Here is a 22,459-nt window from a genome sequence, read left to right as displayed (position 1 = left end):
GATGAATGTGAGTTCTAAAGTGAGCACTTCATTCATGGGGTGATATTGTTGTTTTGTCACATCAACTTAGTTTCCAAGTGTTCTCCATGCAAACATACACTTTGTTAATGCATTATAAATGAAACATGGAAAGGTATTCTTTAATTACCGTAAACATGGCTTGATTACCCAAAAGAGGCTTTTAATGTAAGATGCACATCTGTTTTATTAGGACATTAACTGCTGTGCCTTATTGACTTTTCCTTAATGCACAATTTTGTAGTCCTTCCAAAACTCTGATCAGTTGAAAGCTACAAGAAGGAAATAATCATGTGAACCTGTTAGCAAATTAAATAATTATATAAATTAATCAGGAGATCACTGACCTGTACTGCACCTGTGCCTCTTAATTTGGGTGCCCACATATACTTAGGATAGCTATATACTAACCATATACACTAATTGCTTATATTCTTCATGCTGACACGCATTTCTATTAACAGGCAATTGAGTGATATAGGAAAATTGATGTCCTTTGCTGGTACCCTTTAGTCTACAAGTGCACAGTTTACTAATAGAAGTAAACTGTGCATTTGTAGACAAAAAGACACCAGGAAGAGTTGGCTAGTGTCTATTAGTAATCCAGAGTAAGTATGCATTTCCTGTGCATATATATATACCGTTATCTGGGTATGTGAGTTAGTGTTCCCAAGATCTGCCAAATTAACTGCTCATAACTTTTAAACTACTGACTTTTCTTCAAACATGGCTTCAGTTTTAAGATTGAAAGAGACTCCTAAAACAAGAGATGTTTGAAGAAAATCTTAAAGTAGCATTAGAATTTTGGAGCATTTAATGTCAGTAAACCAGTTTGGGAAAAGTGTGCACTTACCTAGCTGTGCACAGATGCACAACATTTCTCTCTGAAAATGCATGTCTACTGATTTAATGAAAACTACTGCACCTTTTCACTTCATAATATTCAAATGCTCATTACGACAGCTGTTGGAAAATGGGGAATTTATTTTACAGAAAATTCTGACTTTTCATTAGAAAAAATAAAACCCAAAACCTTTTTGTTTTTCGACAGACACTTTCTTTGAAATTTTTCATTTTTTTTTAAATACACACAACAATTTTCCATTTTAAAAAAAGTTTAATAAAAGTTTCCATTTATTAAAAAGTTTTAATAACTTTCTATTATTTTATGAAATTAAAATTTTATTTTTAAAGGCATACAAGGGTAGTAGGTCTCCATACCAAGTTTCAAACCTCAACCATTTTTGTTGTTTTCTTGCAGCTCTGCCTTAAGGGTGTGTTGGTTTTTTTTAATAAAAGGAAGTATTGTGTTATCTTTCTAAATTTTTACCACAGTGAAAAAATGGTTGACATATTGTACTCAAACTTTATTTAAAAAATTAATCATCAGGAGGAGACTACCCCAGGAAAATCTGAGTCCAAAAAATGAGTTTTGTGAAAAAAAAAGTTTTGTTCATCTTACTCTAATTATTTTACATATTCACATATTATTGCTTCCTATATTCTAACTTTACTTCATTCTTACTTATATTATGTTAAATGCCTGATTTAAACTTACCCTAGTCCTATGTAACATGGCTAATATCTATTTTTCTCCTCTCCATCCCTACTTCTAAAACCCTGAACCAAACTCGAGTCTTTTCCGCTTGGACTATCAAAGTGTTTTTCTCATGTTCTCCCGGACTCTCATCTCTCTCACTGCTAGACCCTTTCAAAAACATGTTTCTAATATCACCATCCTCTCCTGCCTCTCTGACAATGTCTCCCGCCTGTATATATGTGTGTGAGTATATAAAACATGAACAAATACATGTTTATTAACCAGAGTGCATACCGAAATAACAGCCACCAACCTTTCTTTTGAACAAGCAATTGTTTTCTTTAAAAGAATTAGAATGGAGTATATCTCAAGAGAAACTCTCACCAACATAAGTAAGAGTCATATAATGTACTTGGCATGTGTTCTTCTACTTGTACTGTGCCACAAATAATAGTATATAGATAGATTAGTAGAGCACCAAAAGAAAGAGATAGTGATACACTCATTGCACAGAAATATTCTTCAAAACATTGCAGAGATTAAATACAAATGAAAATAATACATTGAACACTTATCTTTCTAATACCTGCAGTGAAAGCGAATAAGGATGACTACAAACCACTTTCTTTGTAATTTAGTTTTGCAAAGTGTTGAAAGACTTCTAAAAAAGAAAGCAATCTGTTTGTGAAAAGTAAAGATATGTCTTAAGCTAAATAAAAGCAGTTAAAATAAAATGGTGAAGGAACTAGAAAAATGCTTCCAGTAAACTAACTGAAGTTTTAATACTTGATTTGTGGATGAAGTTAGTGAGATTTAATGTAGCCATTCATATTTTTAAAAGCACTGGGCTATCTGTCTGCAGACTCTAGAAAGTAGCCCTATGTCATTTCTCATTTTGAAGATGTTCTTTGTTGTAACCACTTGAGTTGTTTAAAATAACTGGCTTTTCAGTTCATCGGCAGTTCTGAAAAATAGAAGAAAACAACATTTGTTTTGGGTCAAGCAAAATGAAACTTTTTTTGAAGGACCTTTGAAAATGAAGGGCTAGAATCACTAGGGGACTCCACCACTGTTTTGTGAATGGTGCTTATGTTGATGATGGTGCCCCCATATGCTCAATTAGGGACTTATAAGTAAGTGCCTTACTCTATAGTCCTGTGGTTATTCTTGTGTAGGGCTCTCTCAGTCACTTCTGTTGAAGCTGTTCCACTTACTCTCTTTAATATTAAATATTCATTCGGCCTCCAAAGAGAAAAAGAATGACTCTATAGTCTGGTGGTTTGAGCACCCACCTAGGAGGGAAAGACCTGGCTGCAAGTCTCTGCTCCAGAGCAGGGACTCAAACCTAAGTCTCCCACATCCTAGCTGAGTATCCTAAGTATTGGGCTATCATGTGGGGGGGAAGAGTCATCACCTTCTCCTACTTAGTTTTCCGAATGGCACCAAGTGCCCTTGTGACTCTAGCCCAAAATCAGAATATTTAATTTTTAAAATGTCAATATGAATTATTTTGACATTTCCATTTTATTTTCTTTTTTCTCCTGAAGCAATTTGCAGAAACCGACACAAATTGCAAAGTATTTCAGTTGACCTGAATTTGCATTTTTCAGAGAAAAAAGTTTCAGAAAAAAATTTGCACGCAATCTAGTAACCATATGTGTTTTCTTCTGCCTGAATTGTGGCACACGTCTTCACTAACGTGGGCTATTAACTTTCATTTAAAATGAAAGCTTAAATTCCGCAAAAAATATGGCATACCAAGAAAAACTCTACCCTGCACTTGAAAGTTGAGTAGATTTTTTCAAAGCCCTGTTATAGCTTTATTTTACTGCCTAGTTACTTTATAACACTGTTCCATGTTTCTCTTGATTCTGATTTTATCAAAATATATCAGACTTCAATTTGATGAGGCTCTTAGTGGGAGTTTCTTTTGGTTTTGTTCTGAGCTTTCATAAAATGTAAATGTCTGGTTCCTACTGCTGCCTCTGCATATATACCAGCCCAGATAAATATGCTCTTTCACCTAAGGATCACATTAGTACTAAACCAAGAGTCAGCCATAGCGCATGAGAAAAAGTAGTTCAGCTCTGGCGCGCTCTTCTCCTGGTAGCAATTCAAAGCCTTTGAAGATCAAATGAGAGAGATCATGATTGCCCACTTTCCAACAGTAGGCAACATGGACTTTTGATTACTCCTTGAACTTGGTTCTCCCTTTGAGCCTGCCCTTGAAAGTTAGTTGTCATTGTTATAAATTAACATAATATAAGTGGGGAGAGAAGTACCAAACATAACTCTTCATAGCATCATTTCCTGAACACAGCAGTGTAATTGCACCAAATCTATGGCATTACAGTCGGTGAGGCAGTCATCAGTTTGGTTTAAAAATGCAGTTACTTGCACCTTTCACTGTACAATTATTATTTTTTCTTTTTTTATTTTGCAGGAACTGAAGAGGAGGATGAAGGCGATGACCTGTTGTTGGGGTCTGTGGATGAGTTCTGGTGGTTTCCTCATATGTGGAGTCACATGCAGCCTCATCTCTTCCATAATGAGTCATCACTGGTGGAGCAGATGATTCTCAACAAGGACTTTGCACTAGTGAGTAAAATTTATAAGAAGGTATGATAGGCTGCAAGTCCTCCTTAGTCAGGAAAGAGTTAATTGGCTGGAGCTCTTGCTGCCCTGTGCCATGCTATGAGGAGGAAAAGGGGAGGGTGTGTGGTCACCAGGGTATAGACTCTTCACCCACTTCACTAGGAAGTGCTGGGAAAAAATAGGAGGCTTTACCTATGATGTGAACCAAGCCTAGCATTGGAAATGCCTAGCTAAAAAAGGAATTTAGACTTAGTTTTGCCACTATTTTATTCCTCATTAAGAAGTAACCCCTTTTCTTAAATAACCAACTGGCTGCTTGTTGGCCATGTAATGCCTTCAGGGACAGTCAGTTAGCCTATTCCTCCACCTTGTAGCTTAAGGAAGACAATTAGAAATAGGCAATCTGCTTCCTGATATACAGAACAGATATATGGGGCAGAGTCAGGGGCTGGAGGGAGAACATTAAGTGAACCCCTTATTTCACCCAAAGGATTGCATAGACTTGGACAGGTTTCAGAGTGGTAGCCATGTTAGTCTGTATCAGCAAAAATGAGGAGTCCTTGTGGCACCTTAGAGACTAACAAACTTATTTGGGCATAAGTTTTTGTGGTCTAAAACCCACTTCATCAGATGCATGGAATGAACAATACAGTAAGTAGGTGTATATACACAGCTAATGAAAAGATGGGAGTTGTCTTACAAGTGTGGCGATCAGTTCTAACAAGGCCAATTCAATTATGGTGGAAGTGGCCTCTTCTCAAGAGTTGACAAGAAGGGGTGAATATTAAGAGAGGGAAAATTACTTTTGTAGTGCTGACAAAACCAATGCAATCAAGATGGATGTTGGCCATTTCCAACAGTTGACAAGAAGGTGTGAGTGTCAGCAGAGGGAAAATTACTTTTTGTAGTGACCCATCCACTCCCAGTCTTTATTCAGGCCTAATTGGATGGTGTCCAGTTTGCAAATTAGTTCCAGTTCTGCAGTTTCTTGCTGAAGTCTGTTTTTGAAGGTTTTTTGTGCTCTCCTACTGGTTTTTGAATGTTACAATTCTTGATGTCTGATTTGTGTCCATTTATTCTTTTGTGTAGAGACTGTCCGGTTTGGCCAATGTACATGGCAGAGGGGCATTGCTGGCACATGATGGCATATATCACATTGGTAGATGTGCAGGTGAATGACCCTCTGATGGTGTGGCTGATGTGGTTAGTTCCGATGATGATGTCCCTTAAATCGATATGCGGACAGAGTTGGCAATGGGGTTTGTTGCAGGGACTGGTTCCTGGGTTAGTGTTTTTGTTGTGTGGTGTGTAGTTGCTGGTGAGTATTTGCTTCAGGTTGGGATTTCACATGGCTTCTTTAAAAACCTATGCAAGTCTTTGAAATGTGCCCTTTAAATAGCTAGTCTCTCTTGTGGTGGTGTTGATGCATAATGATGTTTGATTTAGCCTGTTTGTACTCTTAACTTTTTAAGAGCTGTCCCTCAAGCACTGGATGGAGCTCAATATAATTGTGTTGTAAAGTAATGTTGAAAGCTCTTTAGAGTCCATCCAGAACAATTATACTTGGTTAGTCAGCATAACAGAGAGAAAAACAAAATCTATAAGTCCTTTCTTTGGAAAAAAACATTATGTGGTTCTTGACAAAGCATTGCAACTCCAAGCAACCAAAGTCACTTAAAAGAGCAGAATGACATTGTCACTCGGCCTGCTGCTCAGAGAACACAAACTCTCAGAGCCTCTTCCATTTGCAGAGACCAGTATTCTCCCGTTCCCTTCTCTGAGGTTCTAGTGCAAATAAAAACTCCCAGGAGTCAAGGAAACTTATAATTTAAAATAGAATGGGAAAAAAAATGTTTCCCTTGCTTGTTAGTGTATTTTTTCCCTAATGATCTCCATACCACATTGCAAACTTCATGTGATTGCCTCCTGTGCTTTCTGTAGTCCTTTTCCCCCCTCAACTTTCTTGTTTGCCTGGATATTTGCACAGAATCATATTATATTTTTTTAGTAAAAACAGACTGAGAATGTTTCTTTTATCAGCTTTCTTTTCTGACCTGATTCATTCATGAATTATAGAATCCATGTCTTTTGCCATCGTGATTAGCAATGGGCAAATCGATTCAGGTAGGAGAACCAGATTGGGACATTACGCAAAAGTTGAAATCAAACTAAAACTTGGACGTTTAGTTGGGTTTTTCCTTTCATTATTTTCTATTTCTGTATGATTGTAAATTGCTGGGTTCCAGCTGGAACCCAAAGCAAAACCAAAAACCAGGAAATGATATTCTTGGAAACTTCCAAGCCCCTTTGCAGACCCATGGATTTAATACACTTGATATATGTTTTAGCAAACATCCAAACTTTTGGGGTTTAGCCAAACTGTACTTCCAAAATTTTGAGTTTTGGGACCAGTTCAAAAAATTATCCCAAAGTTGTAACTACACTATTACCCCCATGCAGCTATGATGTTTACTGAATATCCTGTAAAAGAATATAACAATGTGCTTTTTAAGTGCACCCACTCCATAGAAGGATCCTCATATCCCTTTAAACCAGAAGTAACCAACAATGGACAAATTACTCCATTACAGTCACACTACAATAATAATTAATAATTAAAATTTAATAGAACAATAATTTATAAGTCTGTATAATTACAACCTGTTTCTTCAAATTAAGTCATGCACAATTCTTCAGGAATTTAACTTTATAGAACTTTGAAGGAGTTGTGTGATACTGTTTGTGAGTGAGAGGGACATAAATGTTAGACACTGCTCATATTTAAAAGTCAAAGTAATTTTTATGACCTGTAACCCAAACCTTTTTGGCTCATTTTCTTTAAACCTCTCAGGAAAATTCTCCTTATTAATTGGATTAAACCTGCCAATGTTCAGGTCAAGTTATATTTAATAGCAAAAGTTATAAGGTGGGCTAAAAGTATGGCTTATCACAGAATTTGGTTGCAGCCTTAACTACAAAGACAATACCTTCTCTCTATAATCATTTTCATTGAATGGTAGGGGCTCCTAAGGGTACCCATAAATAAGGAGCTGAAGAAAATGAAAGGCTGGTGTCATTATAGTTTTATTTCCTGCTCACAGTTGGACATGAGTTGTACTGACCTCTTAGCACTGAATTCTATAATAGCTATACAATTTACTTATGAGAACACTTCTTTTCAAAACCTTCATGTGAAATCCTGTCTGTGGGAAAAATTTATCTTCCTGACATGACAACCTCCCTATTATCTAACACAGCGCTGGCAGCCATGAACTCTGAGTAAACTCCTCTCCTTTCTCATTCTTAACATCTTGCCTTTTTTGAGAATGGCCTTTCCTATCTCTCTGCTACATTTTTTCATATCTCTCACAAGAACCAAATCCAAATCTAAATCCAAATTAGCAGTTGAATTAATTAACAAGAATAAATAAGCCAAGCAGAAGTCTCCACATTAATTTTTCATTATTGATTATTATGTTTATATGGAATCCTTCTCATATTTTTGTGGTTTTTCTCATGCATCATCCATCCACTGAATTCCACCCTTACTACAGAACATCAGTAAAGATTATACTTTGGAAGCTTTTGCATAAAGATGTAACCATTTCCTGGGGAAGTTGATTGGGGATGGGACAGTAGAGTTTGTGTGGGGTTTTTTTGTTTGTTTTTTTAAGGGTTTTAGAGGAAAACATTCTATTTGAGAAGGCTCTGTTCATGCAGCAATTGCATATCTTAGCCTAGACAATTGCTTCACATCAGGACTTTTGAGAACAGCTTGGTGTTAACATTTTAAATGAAATACAGTGACACCTACTTTTTGTGATCTCATATATTGTGAAACTCATTTATAATAAATTAGAACATATGTTGAATCACTACAATGCCTTTTGGTATGCAGATTCCATTTACAGTAAACCTATGCTGAAGTCAATAGAAGGATTCCCAATCACTTCAGTAGGCTTTTGATTAGGCACAATAGGACAGTTGTTCTGGGAGAAACAATGATTTAATAATAAATGTTCTTTATTGTAACAGAATTCCTACTCTGAATTAAAGCCCAGCTTAATGAACCCTAGCCAATTCAGTCATTGCATATGAAACCCCTAGTAATATTTTACATTATTACATGAAAGTTTAAATATATATATGCATTGCATCCTCTTGTACTGTAGACATATTCTGTTTCCAGGGATCTGTATGTACAAATTCTAGGTAGGGAGCAAGATCTGTGGTTCAGAGTAGGGGTTTGAGTCAAATCAAAATGCCTGAGTTCTATTCTCAGCTCTACCACTGATTTGCTTTGCAACCTGTACTTCGGTATGCCTATCTATAAAATGGGGATAATAATAATTTCCCTCCTCATGTAAGTGTTTTGCAAATTTATATTTTCAAGTCAGTTAATTAAATAATCTTCAAAAATCACTGCCAAGTTGAGGTGTTTGCATCTTAAATGCAACTGTAAAATATCACTTTTGATAAGTGCACTCACATATTCTGCATATCAAAAAGGACTGTTAATATTCATACAATTTAACAATTGATTGATGGATGAATGACATTTTCTGAGATAGAGCAGGACTGAAAAGTATGCAACATCTCACCTGGGCATGGTGAAAAGTTAAGGAAGTTCTCAGTAGCAGCAAAGCTATATTACATGTATGTGTGAATAATTTGCATGGCAGCTGGTATCAGCAGTAGAATTTGTTTTAGCCTCAGATGCTGCATCTCTGACCTATCAAGTGGCTGTTTTCATGGCAATATTCTCATCCTCTAAGGAATTTACACCATGAACAGAATGCTCTGCAAGAGTTAGAAAGTAATAAGGAAGGAAATTAATTGTCCATATTAGTCAAAATGTATTAACACAAATCTACCAGGGTTTGCCATTGTCTAATCTAGGCAATATTACTGTTGAATCAAGAGGGGGAAAGTTTAAAGCCTTATTCTGTTTCCTTGGTAAATAAACCCGTAAATTCATATTCATGTTGTCTCTTCCCCAGATTGTAGGCAATGTGCAGTATTCTTGCCCTTGTGTGCCCATGCTCCATTCCCCTCACATCAGTGCAGAATTATACTGGTGTTCAAACTTTTAGATATTCAGTAAAAACAGGACAAATAGAGCTCAATTTCCCAATTAAGTAAATCAAAGATTATTTAGACTCTTCCTTGCCTAACATCCTATTTATGTAAATATGGATGTGATATCACATATCGCAACTGGATCCAGGAAATGGAAGGGTACAGTTTGTTTTAATAATTGGTTTGGTTTTATTTGCTCATATTTTGCACTTTCATAAAGATTTCTATGTGAAGAGCTCACAGTGCTTTACCCACAGTAATGGATTAAACCTTGCAAATTGAAAAGATCACAAGCATTATTATCTCCAATTTTCAGATAGAAGCACCAAGACAGAAGTAAGTGACTTTCCAAGATCCCATACAAAGACTGCGACAGAGCCACTAAAGACAGAGCAAAGCAAGTTTCCTACTTTCCTCCCCTCTCCTTTAGTCATGAGACTTTCATTTCCGCCCTCTTGTACATCCTTATCTGACAAAAACAAATAGAATTTATTTAATCCCAGGGCTTCACCTTTTTCTTTTGTCTCAATTAGTGTCAGCTAGTGAGTATTTCCTTGGGATGCTGAAATGCAGATGACACTGAAAATGATGCAGATGCAAGATAAACATTGTTGTGGATATAGACCACAAAAAAGAGGCAAGCGTATTCTTGAGTTAATGTTAAGAGAAATGAATATGCAAAACAACAACAGCAGATTCAGGTTGTCTGTAGTAATGTACATTATTTTGTATTTCCCCTTTATAATCCCAGTCGGGCTACCCTTTTGTTCCTAGAACTTTTCACCTGCCAAAACCACAGAGAAACCTTCAACTTTTTAAAAATACCAAATTCAAATTGAGCAAGTCAGTGACTATCTGTCAGGTGCAGTGTGTCTACGCATCCCCGGGCTTCTGGGTCATCTTATTTTCAGTATCTGTAGTTAGTTTTGGGACAGTTGGATGCAGGAGGTTTTTATGGCATCTCTATTATCTGTGATAGTTTTGTTGAGTGTATGCAGAATCCACCACTTACTGCACAACTGATGTCCTTTTATTTGTGATTGGTAAATATTATAGCTAATGATCAGGATAATGAACATGCATTATTCTCGGACTAACCTGTTGGTCAACAAATTATTTTGGACTTTCAACCAATCCCTGGACCCACTTTCTGTTCTTTCCCTAATCCGTTTTTTCCATTCACAACATACCACCTTGCTTCATTTTGGCTCCATCTTCAGCTCTGTTCCCTAACAGTGACAGCATTCACCCTTTGTCTCTCTGACTCTCAGGTGTACAGACTCTGCTTCTTTTCTTTTGTGGCAGCAGTTGCTACAAGGAAGCTGTACTCTACACAAACGTTTAGATCATTGCAAGCAGGGTTATGAATCTAGTCAACTGCAGACTAAATCTTCCTGTGTACCCTTCAGATGCTCACTAATGCACTTTGATTTAGTACTGTTTCAAAGAGATCTAATCAAGTGTTAATTCACATCAGATGCGTACACAGGACCTCTATGGCTATGTCTACACTGTAGCTTATGTCGGCATAACTTATGTGAATAAACCATGCCCCTGAGCGACATAAGTTACGTCCACATAAGCTCTCGAGTGCACAGTGCTATGTTGGTAGGAAAGCTTCTCCTGCCCACGTATCTTCTGCTGTTCGCAGAGGTGGTTTTATTATGGCAGCGGGAGAGCTCTCTCCCAGCGGCATAGAGTATCTTCACCACATACGGTGCAGTGGCACTGCTGCAGCGCTGTCTGTGTAGACGTGCCCTGAAATCACCTCAGGCAAATATGGTCTAGATTCATACCCACGCTTGCCCTGGTCTGTTTGTTCATACAGACAAACCCTTAGAATATGAAACTATTGATCTACTATGCAAAACTGTGGCTAAATGCTGACTGTTAGTATTATGTTACGTGTGTACATAAGAGGTGACTGGCCTTGCTCCAATTAGCTTAAAGCCCAAAGAGACAAAAGCCATGTGAAAACAATATTGTCCCCATTTTAGAGAGGAGGAACTGAGGCATGAAGAGACTAAATGACTTTTCCACAGTCACTCAGGAAATCTGTGGTAGAACTAGGAACTCAACCTAGGGCTCCTGAGCCTACGTCCAATGTCTTAGCCACATGACCCTCTTTCCTGGCAACCAATGTAGGCAGATGTTGCATTTGTTTTTGTTGTTGTAAAATTATGGAACCATATCTGTATTCATCTACTTATAGTGCAACCTAAACCACAATCCACAATTGATATAAAACAACATCTCTGTGTTCAAGCACACCAAATCACTTTTATGTCTAGAACTAACTGCCACAAAGCTCACAAACTTATTTTAACTTTCCATAATGTGAACTGAATCTTCTTGATACTCATCTGCTCTAAGCCATTTGCTAAAGGATCATGTCTAAATGGAAAATTTTCAACTAGATTAAATATAAAAAGTTTAAAAGTGAACTAAACTATTTATTTAAATCTGCAAACAGAAATTTGTATGCAATTAACAGTATTTAAGAGTTATTCAGAAAATAGACCTTTTAAAAATCAACTGTCATAACCGGATAAAATATAACACAAAGTTCTTGTATGAATTGACAACCAGGATGATGGCACATATATTCACCAATATAAATACAAATAAAAATAAATGAAATTATACATTAAGCTGGCTTAGTTTAAAAAAAAAATCTCCTGAAGGAAATCTCACCCAGGCTCAACAATATTAGAAAAATATCTCACTGCTAAAAGTAGGTAATAGCTCATGTAAATCTCCTAATACTGCTAGGTGACAGTTTAAAATGTAGTGTATCCAGGTTGTCACTTTTTTTTTTGTGACAGGATAGAAAAAGTTCATCAAGATGCCTGCAGCTGGAGTGTTAACCACTTCATCATCTAACATAACATTATCAACAGTGGATGAAATAGTTTCAGTGAATATATGAAAAATCTGATAAAAACATATGACTTGCCATACCAAATAAGATAATTTGGTCTCTTTAGCCCCTGTCCTGCCTCTAGTAATGGCCAATACTAGAAGTTTTAATAGAAGCAAATAATGATCAGAATGCCAATTTTATGCTAATATAGCTTTAAAAAAAAAGCATGTAACTATGTTGTATATTCAGTTTGATTTTTCAGAAGAGATCTAGCAAATCTAAATGGTGAGTTTTCCAACCCTGCTGCTGCTGTCTGAATTTCCATTATCCTCTAGCATGTTAAAGCTGTGGAAATATGCAATATAAATGTCTTTCCTCCAAGAGTTTGCTGTGTTCCTGGAAAGCAATGTCCTTTCTGTGTTCATGTTCTCTCCTTAGTAGAAGTGTTTGTAAATATAGAATGTGTAAAAAACAGTTGATTTGGACATAGATTCAAAAAAGTTCCATGTCCGGGCCCGTCTCAGTACAAAGACATAGGTCAGAAGCTGTTTTTCTCTTGCTTCAGCAAAGATGATAGCGAAGATAGGCAGCTTCTAGAGATGGCTTCAGTCTTTCAGAGCTTTGATAGAAGACTAAGAGAGTTAGGCTCTTATGTATTGAGACTGGATCCGGGCAACTGGGAATGTGTGCCAGTTCAACAGTGTTGCATTTTTTCAGTTCTAAGGGTCTAATTCTTGTCATCCTACTGTAAGATGCACAGACATTGGTCTGGGGAGGCAGGGGTGGTAATCAAATGAAGATTCCATGAGTCATCTGTGGTACGCAAGGCCGGTTAGCTCAGGAGCCTGGGCCATCATGTGTTGCAGGGGCTTTAAGAAAGAGGAGCATGTACCGCTCCATTGAACAGCTTCATCTCTCCTGCCAATGATGGAATGAATGGACTTGACTGTGCCCAAAGACCTGATCACCATGACTTTTTGGAGATGTGGAGCAATATTTTGGACTCCTGATATTGGTCGTTGCCTATTGACTGCATTGTCTCTATTCTGCCATAGTGCCATGAAAACCCTGGGGTCCAAAATGTGGTAACGTATTACCCATCAGACACTTGCAAATAAATTATTGCTCTTAAAATACATATGATAAATTGGTCCATGGGCAAATTCCTATGAGGAATTTGTTAATATTTTGAAACTAGGAAGTTACCTGGTTGTACGCAAAGTTACAGTCAAATATAAACATTAAACAGTGCACAGCTGGGCCAAGTCAAGGTGAAGGATAGCTTTGACTAATTGGACTCAAGGTTGAAAATATTTAGGATGTTAGAGTCCATCAGGACAATAATACTGTATTATAAGGCTTTATCATTTCCTTTTTAGTAGGAAACTCCACTTGTAATAGAAGCTTTCTAGAGAATAGTCACCATTTACCAAGTCTAAGTCCAAAACTGTCAAGATTTGCCTAATCATTTTACAAGATGACACATACCAGTGCTTTTATCACCTGTGAAAACAGCTAGTGATGCCAGTCCATAAGAGACACTGTAATGTGCAATAAAAGACTGTGAAAAATCATTGATCCTTAGATGACTTTCAAAGTTCAATGTAAAACTCCAGATTTATTTTAAAGAAATAAAAGTTATCAAAGATCAGCCTTTCCCTTTGGTCCAGTTTGTTTCTGATACTGAATATAAAGTCTTTATTTTTAAGAACAATTAATTTTATATTGAATTTAATATCTGCAACAGACTAAGGAAGAATATAACACTTCCCTTCATCAATATATTTCTTGCTTTTTACCCACTTTAATTTTTTTATCATGTCTACCTATAAATTGATCTACTAGTTTATTCAGTTGGTAAAGCTACTATTTTTCTTTAAATCTTAACTATAGCCATTGACAAAGTCATTTCTGTGAATTTCCCCAGCACTCCACAGGACTACAAAAAATTGACAAAATCCCCTTTCCCTACTCATGCTTCATCTCCCAGGTTTTGGTAATGATCCTTTTCTACTGTGCAACACCTCACAATTTTTCTGTGGCTTCAACTTACATTGTCATTTAAACTAAGATAAAACTATTCTATTGTGACTCAATTAAATTATGAAAGCACGTAATTAGGAGCTCTGGAATCCTGCCGGCATTGTAAAAGAATGTGACATAGTTTTTGTATCGCATAAAGAGTTCCAAAGGTCTTTTTTTTACACACACACACGTATATCTTTGGGTCTAACCTGTTACTTCCTGAGCACCCAAACAAAAAGGCAGTGGGAATCTTAGGTGCACAAAAAATACAAGATTGGACCTTATAGCAAGGTGGTTTGGTTGGGTGATATAGAAGCTAATAATTAGCCAATGCTGTTTCATATTTTGACTTCCCATTGTGACAAAAGCCACTGAAACACAATATATTCAAAGGAAAAAACGATTTTAACATAGAGTTAAGGTTGTTTGGTCATATGTCATCCCTTTGTTGAACATTGAGTTGAGCAGAACTCACCCTGTGAGAACCAGGAAATGCAAAGTTCAGGTTGCCCATGCAAACTGAATTCTGCGCTCTCTCAGCAATGCCCCACTACACCACCTTAACACACATACCTTTACTCTGCCAATTCCACAGTTGCTAAAATGTATAAGCTTTTCACCTCCTTTTACAACTCTCATTCTCACCCACAGGTTTCCAGTTAACACTGTTAATGAACAAAAATTTTAAGGAGGGGAAAAAAAAGGTTGCCAACACCACCACCTCTCTATGGTTTTTGAACAATGCTTCAGTATGCACATACTCTCACTGGCCTTTGGCATTATCAGATTGGGGTGGTTCCAGATCCTCGTGTACACTAACACACTTAGCGAACTCCCCAGAAAGGATACCACATGTGTATAATTTAAGAAATAATTCACAGCCTGTTACAACTTCCTAACATTTACTCAAAGAATACCATCTCATTTTCACTTAACCATCATTAAAGCATTAGAATCCTCTCATATTCCTTCTCACTGCTGATAATAGCCTTTGTAATAAAAGTCCTATGCCCTGTTATGACTATAACATACACAATTCTGCATAGAAATGATACATTCTACATTCCCAAGGTACACATGCACCTCTTCCCCTTCCTCAAACACATGAGAGGGTGGAAAACATTGATCTCTTGATATCGCAGTCACAGCTCTGTCACACACCTCAAAGGAATCCACAGATCTCGCAGGGCTGGCCTTACCATGAGGTGAACTAAGGCGGCCACCTCAGGTGCCAGACTTTGGGCGGGCGCCACTAGTAGGACCCAGAATGTAGAAAATTGTCTGCTGCCGGTGCATATGTATTCTCTCTGCTCTAGATGCTCAGAGATGGTGGAGTGCTGTGCTGGAGGAAGGAGGGCACAAGAGACATAACAGGCAGGCAGGAGGAAAGGTGAGAGGGAATAACAGAAAGCAGCAGGAGCTGCAGGGAGAGAGAGGAGGAGGAGCCTCTTCTGTACCTCTCTAGCACCCCCAGGAGCCTGGACTGATTAACACCAGCTTCTCAGGGAGCTTCCTGTTTCCTGCTGCTTCCCTGAACCCATTTGAGGAGAACAGGCAGTCGACTGAAGTAGTAGGAGCCAGTTAGGCCCTTAAGATGCTGATATCTTCTCTCACTCAGGCCCTGCTACCAGCCTGCTTATTTGTCCCCTTCAATTGAGTGTTGAGAGCCAGTATAGTTGGTGCAGAACAGCAGCCATGAGTGAAAGAAGAAAACGCCCCTCTGGGGCAGCATTCAGAAAAAGAAAGAAAGCAAAGGAAGCTTTTCTATCTAAGCAGGGAGGAGCTCTTCTGAGGCCTTGTCTACACTACGAAATTAGGTCGAATTTATAGAAGTTGGTTTTGTAGAAAGTGTTTTTATACAGTTGATTGTGTGTGTCCCCACACAAATGCTCTAAGTGCATGTAGTGGGTGGAGTGTGTCCACAGTATTGAGGCAATTGTCGACTTCCGGAGCTTTGCACTGTGGGTAGCTATCCCACAGTTCCCACAGTCTCCGCCACCCATTTGAATTCTGGGTAGAAATCCCAATGCCTGCTGGGGCTAAAACATTGTTGCGGGTGGTTCTGGGTACCTATCATCAAGCCCCCCTTCCCTCCCTCCCTCCGTGAAAGCAAGGGCAGACAATCATTTTGCACCTTTTTACTTGAATTACCTGTGCATACACCATACCACGGCAAGCATGGAGCCCGCTCAGCTAACCATCACCGTATGTCTCCTGGGTGCTGGCAGACGTGGTACGGCATTGCTACACAGCAGCAGTTTATTGCCTTTTGGCAGCAGACAGTGCAGTATCACTGATAGCTGTCGTTGACGTAATCCAGGGTGCTCTTTTAACCGACCTCGATGAGGTCAGGGGCGCCTGGGCAAACATGGGAGTAACTCAGCCAGGTCATTTCCCTTTTAAGTTTTGTCTCATGGCGATTCAGTCCTACTGGCAGTGCACTGTCTTTTAATCAGCAGCCAGGAGAAGACAATGGCCAGCAGTCATACTGCACCGTCTTCTGCTGAGCACCCAGGAGATGACGATGGCTAGCGGTCATACTGCACAGTCTGCTGCCAGCAAGATGTATTAAGACATGTGAAGTGGATCAAAACAAGAAATACACCAGATTTGTTTTGTATTCATTTTCTCCTCCCTCCCTCCGTGAAATCAAGGGCCTGCTAAACCCAGTTTTGAGTTCTATCCTTGAGGGGGCCATTCTGTTTCTCGCAAAGCCACCCCCTTTGCTGATATTAATTCCCTGTAAGCCAACCCTGTAAGTCATATTGTCAGTCGCCCCTCCCTCCGTCAGAGCAACGGCAAACAATCGTTTCGCGCCCTTTTCCCTGGATTGCCCAAGCAGGAGCAGACGCCGTAGCACAGCAAGCATGGAGCCCGTTCAGCTCACTGCAGCAGTTATGACCATTGTAAACACCTCGCGTATCATCGTGCAGTGTTTGCAGAACCAGCACCTGAAAAACCAGGCGAGGAGGCGACGGAAGTGAGGTGATGAGGACATGAACACACTTTTCTCTAAAACCACGTTCCCCCGCAATTTGGAGATCATGGTGTTAATGGGGCAGGCTCATGCCATAGACCACTGATTTGGGGCCCAGAAAACAAACACAGAGTGGTGAGACCGCCTAGTGTTGCAGGTCTGGGATGATTGCCAGTGGCTCCAAAACTTTCGCATGCATAAGGGCACTTTCATGGAACTTTGTGACTTGCTTTCCCCTGCCCTGAAGCGCAAGAATACCAAGATGAGAGCAGCCCTCACAGTTCACAAGCGAGTGGCAATAGCCCTGTGGAAGCTTGCAACACCAGACAGCTACCGGTCAGTCGGTAATCAATTTGGAGTGGGCAAATCTACTGTGGGGGTTGCTGTGATGCAAGTAGCCAATGCAATCATTGAACTGCTGCTATCAAAGGTAGTGACTCTGGGAAATGTTCAGGTCATACTAGATGGCTTTGTTGCAATGGGATTCCCTAACTGTGGTGGGGCTATAGACGGAACGCTTATCCCTATCTTGGGACCAGACCACCAGGACAGTCAGTACGTAAACTGCAAGGGGTACTTTTCAAGGGTGCTGCAAGCACTGGTGGATCACAAGGGATGTTTCACCAACATCAACGTGGGATGGCTGGGAAAGGTTCATGATGCTCGCGTCTTCAGGAACTCTGGTCTATTTAAATGGCTGCAGCAAGGGGTTTACTTCCCAGACCAGAAAATAACTGTTGGGGATGTTGAAATGCCTACAGTTATCCTTGGGGACCCAGCCTACCCCTCAATGAAGCCATACACAGGCACCCTGGACAGTAGTCAGGAGCTGTTCAACTATAGGCTGAGCAAGTGCAGAATGGTGGTAGAATGTGCATTTGGACATTTAAAGGGTCGCTGGCACAGTTTACTGATGCGCTCAGACTTCAGCAAAAACAATATTCCCATTGTTATTGCTGCTTGCTGTGTGCTCCACAATCTCTGTGAGAGTAAGGGGGAGATGTTTATGGCAGGGTGGGAGACTGATGCAAATTGCCTGGCCACTGAATGCGTGCAGCCAGACAGCAGGGCGGTTAGAAGAGCACAGCAGGAAGCGGTGCACATCAGAGGAGCTTTGAAAACCAGTTTCATGACTGGCTGGGGTACTGTGTGACACTTCTGTTTGTTTCTCCTTGATGAAAACCTGCCCCCTTGGTTGCCTCTAAATTCCCTGTAAGCCACCCGCCCTCCCCCCTTCGATCACAGCTTGATTGCAAAGGAAATAAAGTCACTATCATTTAAAAAACATATATTCTTTTTTAATTTATTATAAAAATAGGGAGATAACTCACAAGGTAGCCCGGGTGGGGTGTGGGAGGCGGGTAGGAGGGAAGGAAAAGGCCACTTTAAAACTTGTTGAATGCCAGCCTTCTGTTGCTTGGGCTGTTCACTGGGGTGGAGTGGTTGGGTGCCCAGAGCCTCCCACCCTGCGTTCTTGGGCGTCTGGGCGAGGAGGCTATGGAACTTGGGAAGGAGGGAGAGTGGTTAAGCAGGGACTGCAGCGGCAGTCTGTGATCCTGCTGCCGTTCATGAACCTCCACCAGACGCCGGAGCATGTCCGTTTGATCCCTCAGTAGCCCCAGCATTTGCTCATGCCTCCTCTGATCTTCCTGCCACCACCTCTCCTCACGTTCATCGGCCACCGTCCTGTACTCTGCTATTGTGTCCCTCCACACAGCTCTGTCAGTGCCGGACAACTGCATGAGCTCAGAGAACATGTCATCGCGCATGCGTTTTTTTCGCCGCCTTATCTGAGATAGCCTTTGGGATGGAGGAGGGATGCTTGAAACATTTGCAGCTGCTGGAGGAAAAAAAAGGGAATGAAGTATTTAAAAAGATACATTTTACAGAACAATGGCTATACTCTTTCACGGTGAACAACGCTATTCACATTACATAGCACATGTGATTTTGGTACAAGGTTGCATTTTGCATCTTATATTGAGTGCTTGCGGCTTTGGTGTTAGAGATCACACATGCAGGGCTGGGCAACAGAATTCGGCTTGCAGGTGGCCATGGTAAGCCACAGTCTTTCCGCTTCTGCAACCTTCATAACAGCAGCCCCCTCCTTTCCCATACCAAGCAAAGCCCGTTGAGTTGGCCATTTAGTGCTGCAGTTTTCCTGTTAACGTGCAGCAGCAGAAACCAAACTAACAAACCAACCCCTCCCCCCATCCAATTCTCTGGGATGATTGCTTTTCCCCTCCCCCCACTGCCTGACTCGTAGAAACGGCATGTCTGGGGCTCTGTCCCGGAGCGTCCATTTGATTCTTTGGTTTTCTGGTACACTTGTCTGAGCTTCTTAAGTTTCACGCGGCACTGTGTTGCGTCCCTGATGTAGCATCTGTCCCTCTGAGATTTTTTGAAATGTTTTGGTATTTCGTCTTTTGGAATGTAGTTCCCATACAGCGATCAGATCCAGTACCTCCCGTTCGGTCCATGCTGGAGCTCTTTTTCAATTCTGGGACTGCATGGTCACCTGTGCTGATGAGCTCACCTGGCCAAACAGGAAATGAGATTCAAAAGTTCCTGCGACTTTTCCTGTACACCTGGCCAATGCATCAGAGTTCAGAGTGCTGTCCAGAGTGGTCATAATGGTGCACTCTAGGTTAGCTCCTGGAGGCCAATACCTTCGAATTGCATCCACACTAACCCTAATTCGAAACGGTGATGTTGATTTCAGCGCTAATCCCCTCATTGGGGAGGAGTACAGAAATCAGTTTTAAGAGCCCTTTATGTCGAAAAAATGGCTTCATTGTGTGGACGGGTGCAGGGTTAATTCGGATTTAACGCTGCTAAATCCGACATAAACTCGTAGTGTAGACTAGGCCTGAGATACATAGACACAGATGTTCACGGTGAGCCTTCCGGCCCCAGTGAAGATGTGAGTGGTGAGGAGATGCCTGATCTTCCAGTTAGTCAGAGTGCAGGTGACCTGGCAGCTACTGCAGCATCCATATCTCCATCTCAAATGGATGTAACCATGCACATTCCTGAAGAAAAGTGTAGATCAGAGAAGAGTGTGGTGGAGGGGCAAGAAACAGCTGCTGCTGAGTTTAGTTCCTGAAGTCTCGATGGTCCAGGACTGTGGACCCACTTGAGCAGTAGCCTGAGGACTTCCTTGTACTGCATGGGCCACAGCAAGTGAAAAACTTCATGTTCCCCAAAGACAATGAAAATAGAAGTTTCCATCCAACACATTACTGGCGTGAAATCCCCAATGGTGACAAAGTGGAGAGGCAATGCCTTATGTACTCAAAATCCCAGAATGCTGCATACTGTTTTTGTTGCAAACTCTTCCAGGCTAATTTCCAGCCACATCGGGTTCTACAGGAACAAAGGACTGGAAAAATCTGGCTAGAAATCTGGCATGCCATGAGAAGGCAGCAAATCACCAGAGAGCATTCTATAGGTAGAAAGAGCTTGAGATGAGACTAAGGTTTAAGGCCACCATACATGATCAGCATCACGAGAAGCTTGCATCAGAATCTCTTCGCTGGCAAATTGTTCTGAAAAGGCTCATTGCCATTGTGAGAATGCTTGCTACCCAACCTAGCACTGTGTGGCACTTCAGATCAGCTGTATGTGCCAAACAGTGGAAACATCTTTAAAATTGTGGAGCAGATGGCTGAGTTTGATGCTGTACTCCAGAAAAGTCACCACCCAAGAAATGTACACACACCACTACCTTGGAAAAATGATTCAAAATAAGATCACACAGTTACTGGCAACAGAAGTCAAACAGAAGATTGTGGCAGATCTGAAGTCAGCAAGATATTACTCTGCTATTCTGGACTTCAAACCTGACATCAGCAATATGGAACAAATGAGTTGAATGGTGTGTTTTGTAACAACAGCAGAACCTAGTGAAAATGTCCCTGCAATGGTGACTGTCAGAGAGCATTTTCTAGAATTTATTGACATTGATGATACTACAGGAGCTGGTATGACAAATGTGCTTCTTAAAAAGCTGGAAGATACGGGAATTGTGATAGCTGACATGAGAGGTCAGGGCTACGATAATGGTGTCATCATGATAGGAAAGAACAGAGGAGTGCAGACACGGATCCGAGAGTTAAACCCTTGAGCTTTTTTTGTCCCATGCAGTTCTCATTCATTGAACTTGGTGGTCAGTGATGCAGCATCAGCTTCTAGTGAGGCTGCTGAATTTTTAAATGTAATTCAAAGCATCTATGTATTTTTCTCTGCATCAACTCATTGATGGCAAATTTTGAAGCAATATCCTCTCTGACACTGAAACCACTGACTGCCACTGCCAAGGTTCCTTCCCCACTCTGAACTCTAGGTTACAGATGTGGGGACCTACATGAACGACTCCCTAAGCTTATTCTTACCAACTTAGGTTAAAAGCTGCCACCACCAAAGTGTTACACAAGGAACGGGGAAGTGCCCACTTGGAAACGTCTCCCCCCCCAAAGTATCCCCCCAAGCACTACACCCCCTTTCCTGGGGAAGGCTTGATAAAAATCCTCACTAATTTGCATAGGTAAACACAGACCCAAACCCTTGGATCTTAAGAACAATGAAAAAGCAATCGGGTTCTTAAAAGAAGAATTTTAATTAAAGAAAAAGTTAAAGAATCACCTCTGTAAAATCAGGATGGTAAATACCTTACAGGGTAATCAGATTCAAAACATAGAGAATCCCTCTAGGCAAAACCTTAAGTTACAAAAAGATACAAAAACAGGAATATACATTCCATCCAGCACAACTTATTTTATCAGCCATTTAAACAAAACAGAATCTAACACATATCTAACTAGATTGCTTACTAACTCTTTACAGGAGTTCTGACCTGCATTCCTGCTCTGGTCCCGGAAAAAGCATCACACAGACAGAGAGACCCTTTGTTCCCCCCCCCATCCAGCTTTGAAAGTATCTTGTCTCCTCATTGGTCATTCTGGTCAGGTGCCAGTGAGGTTATCTTAGCTTCTTAACCCTTTACAGGTGAAAGGGTTTTTCCTCTGGCCAGGAGGGATTTAAAGGTGTTTACCCTTCCCTTTATATTTATGACAGCCACATGATGGGAAAGTCGAGTGGAGGTGATAAAGCCTATCAACCATCAAATTAGGAAGATAAATGATGCCATAGTTGCCATTATGGAGGATAATGCTATGACAAAAAGAATGAGGAGTACTTTGTTCCTGTGCTTTTTCAGGGTGTTCCTTGAACAAATGATGTCATTTCTTTTGGTAGGAAGGTTTCTGTAGGTTAAGAATGAGCTCTCAAAACTGGATACTCTCAGAAAAAAACCAACCTTCCACACAAACTTCCTCATGGCTGGACTTTACAAAAACTAGAC

General features: G+C 40.2%; 1 protein-coding gene across 1 annotated transcript in view; it reads left to right on the top strand.

The window, feature by feature from the left end:
- The window catches only part of LOC140910323 (bifunctional heparan sulfate N-deacetylase/N-sulfotransferase 4), a 159,399-nt gene that overhangs the window by 51,388 nt on the left and 85,552 nt on the right, over nt 1-22,459 (top strand). Inside the window, exon 3 of the mRNA XM_073340978.2 lies at nt 4,002-4,156. Within this exon, the coding sequence (XP_073197079.1) occupies nt 4,002-4,156 (155 nt within the window). The remainder of the gene's footprint in view (nt 1-4,001; nt 4,157-22,459) is intronic.

The sequence above is a fragment of the Lepidochelys kempii genome, chromosome 4, assembly GCF_965140285.1.
Source record: "Lepidochelys kempii isolate rLepKem1 chromosome 4, rLepKem1.hap1, whole genome shotgun sequence".
Taxonomy (NCBI): domain Eukaryota; kingdom Metazoa; phylum Chordata; order Testudines; family Cheloniidae; genus Lepidochelys; species Lepidochelys kempii.
The sequence above is the reverse complement of the archived record's forward strand: the minus strand, read 5'-3'. Positions and strand labels throughout refer to the sequence as shown.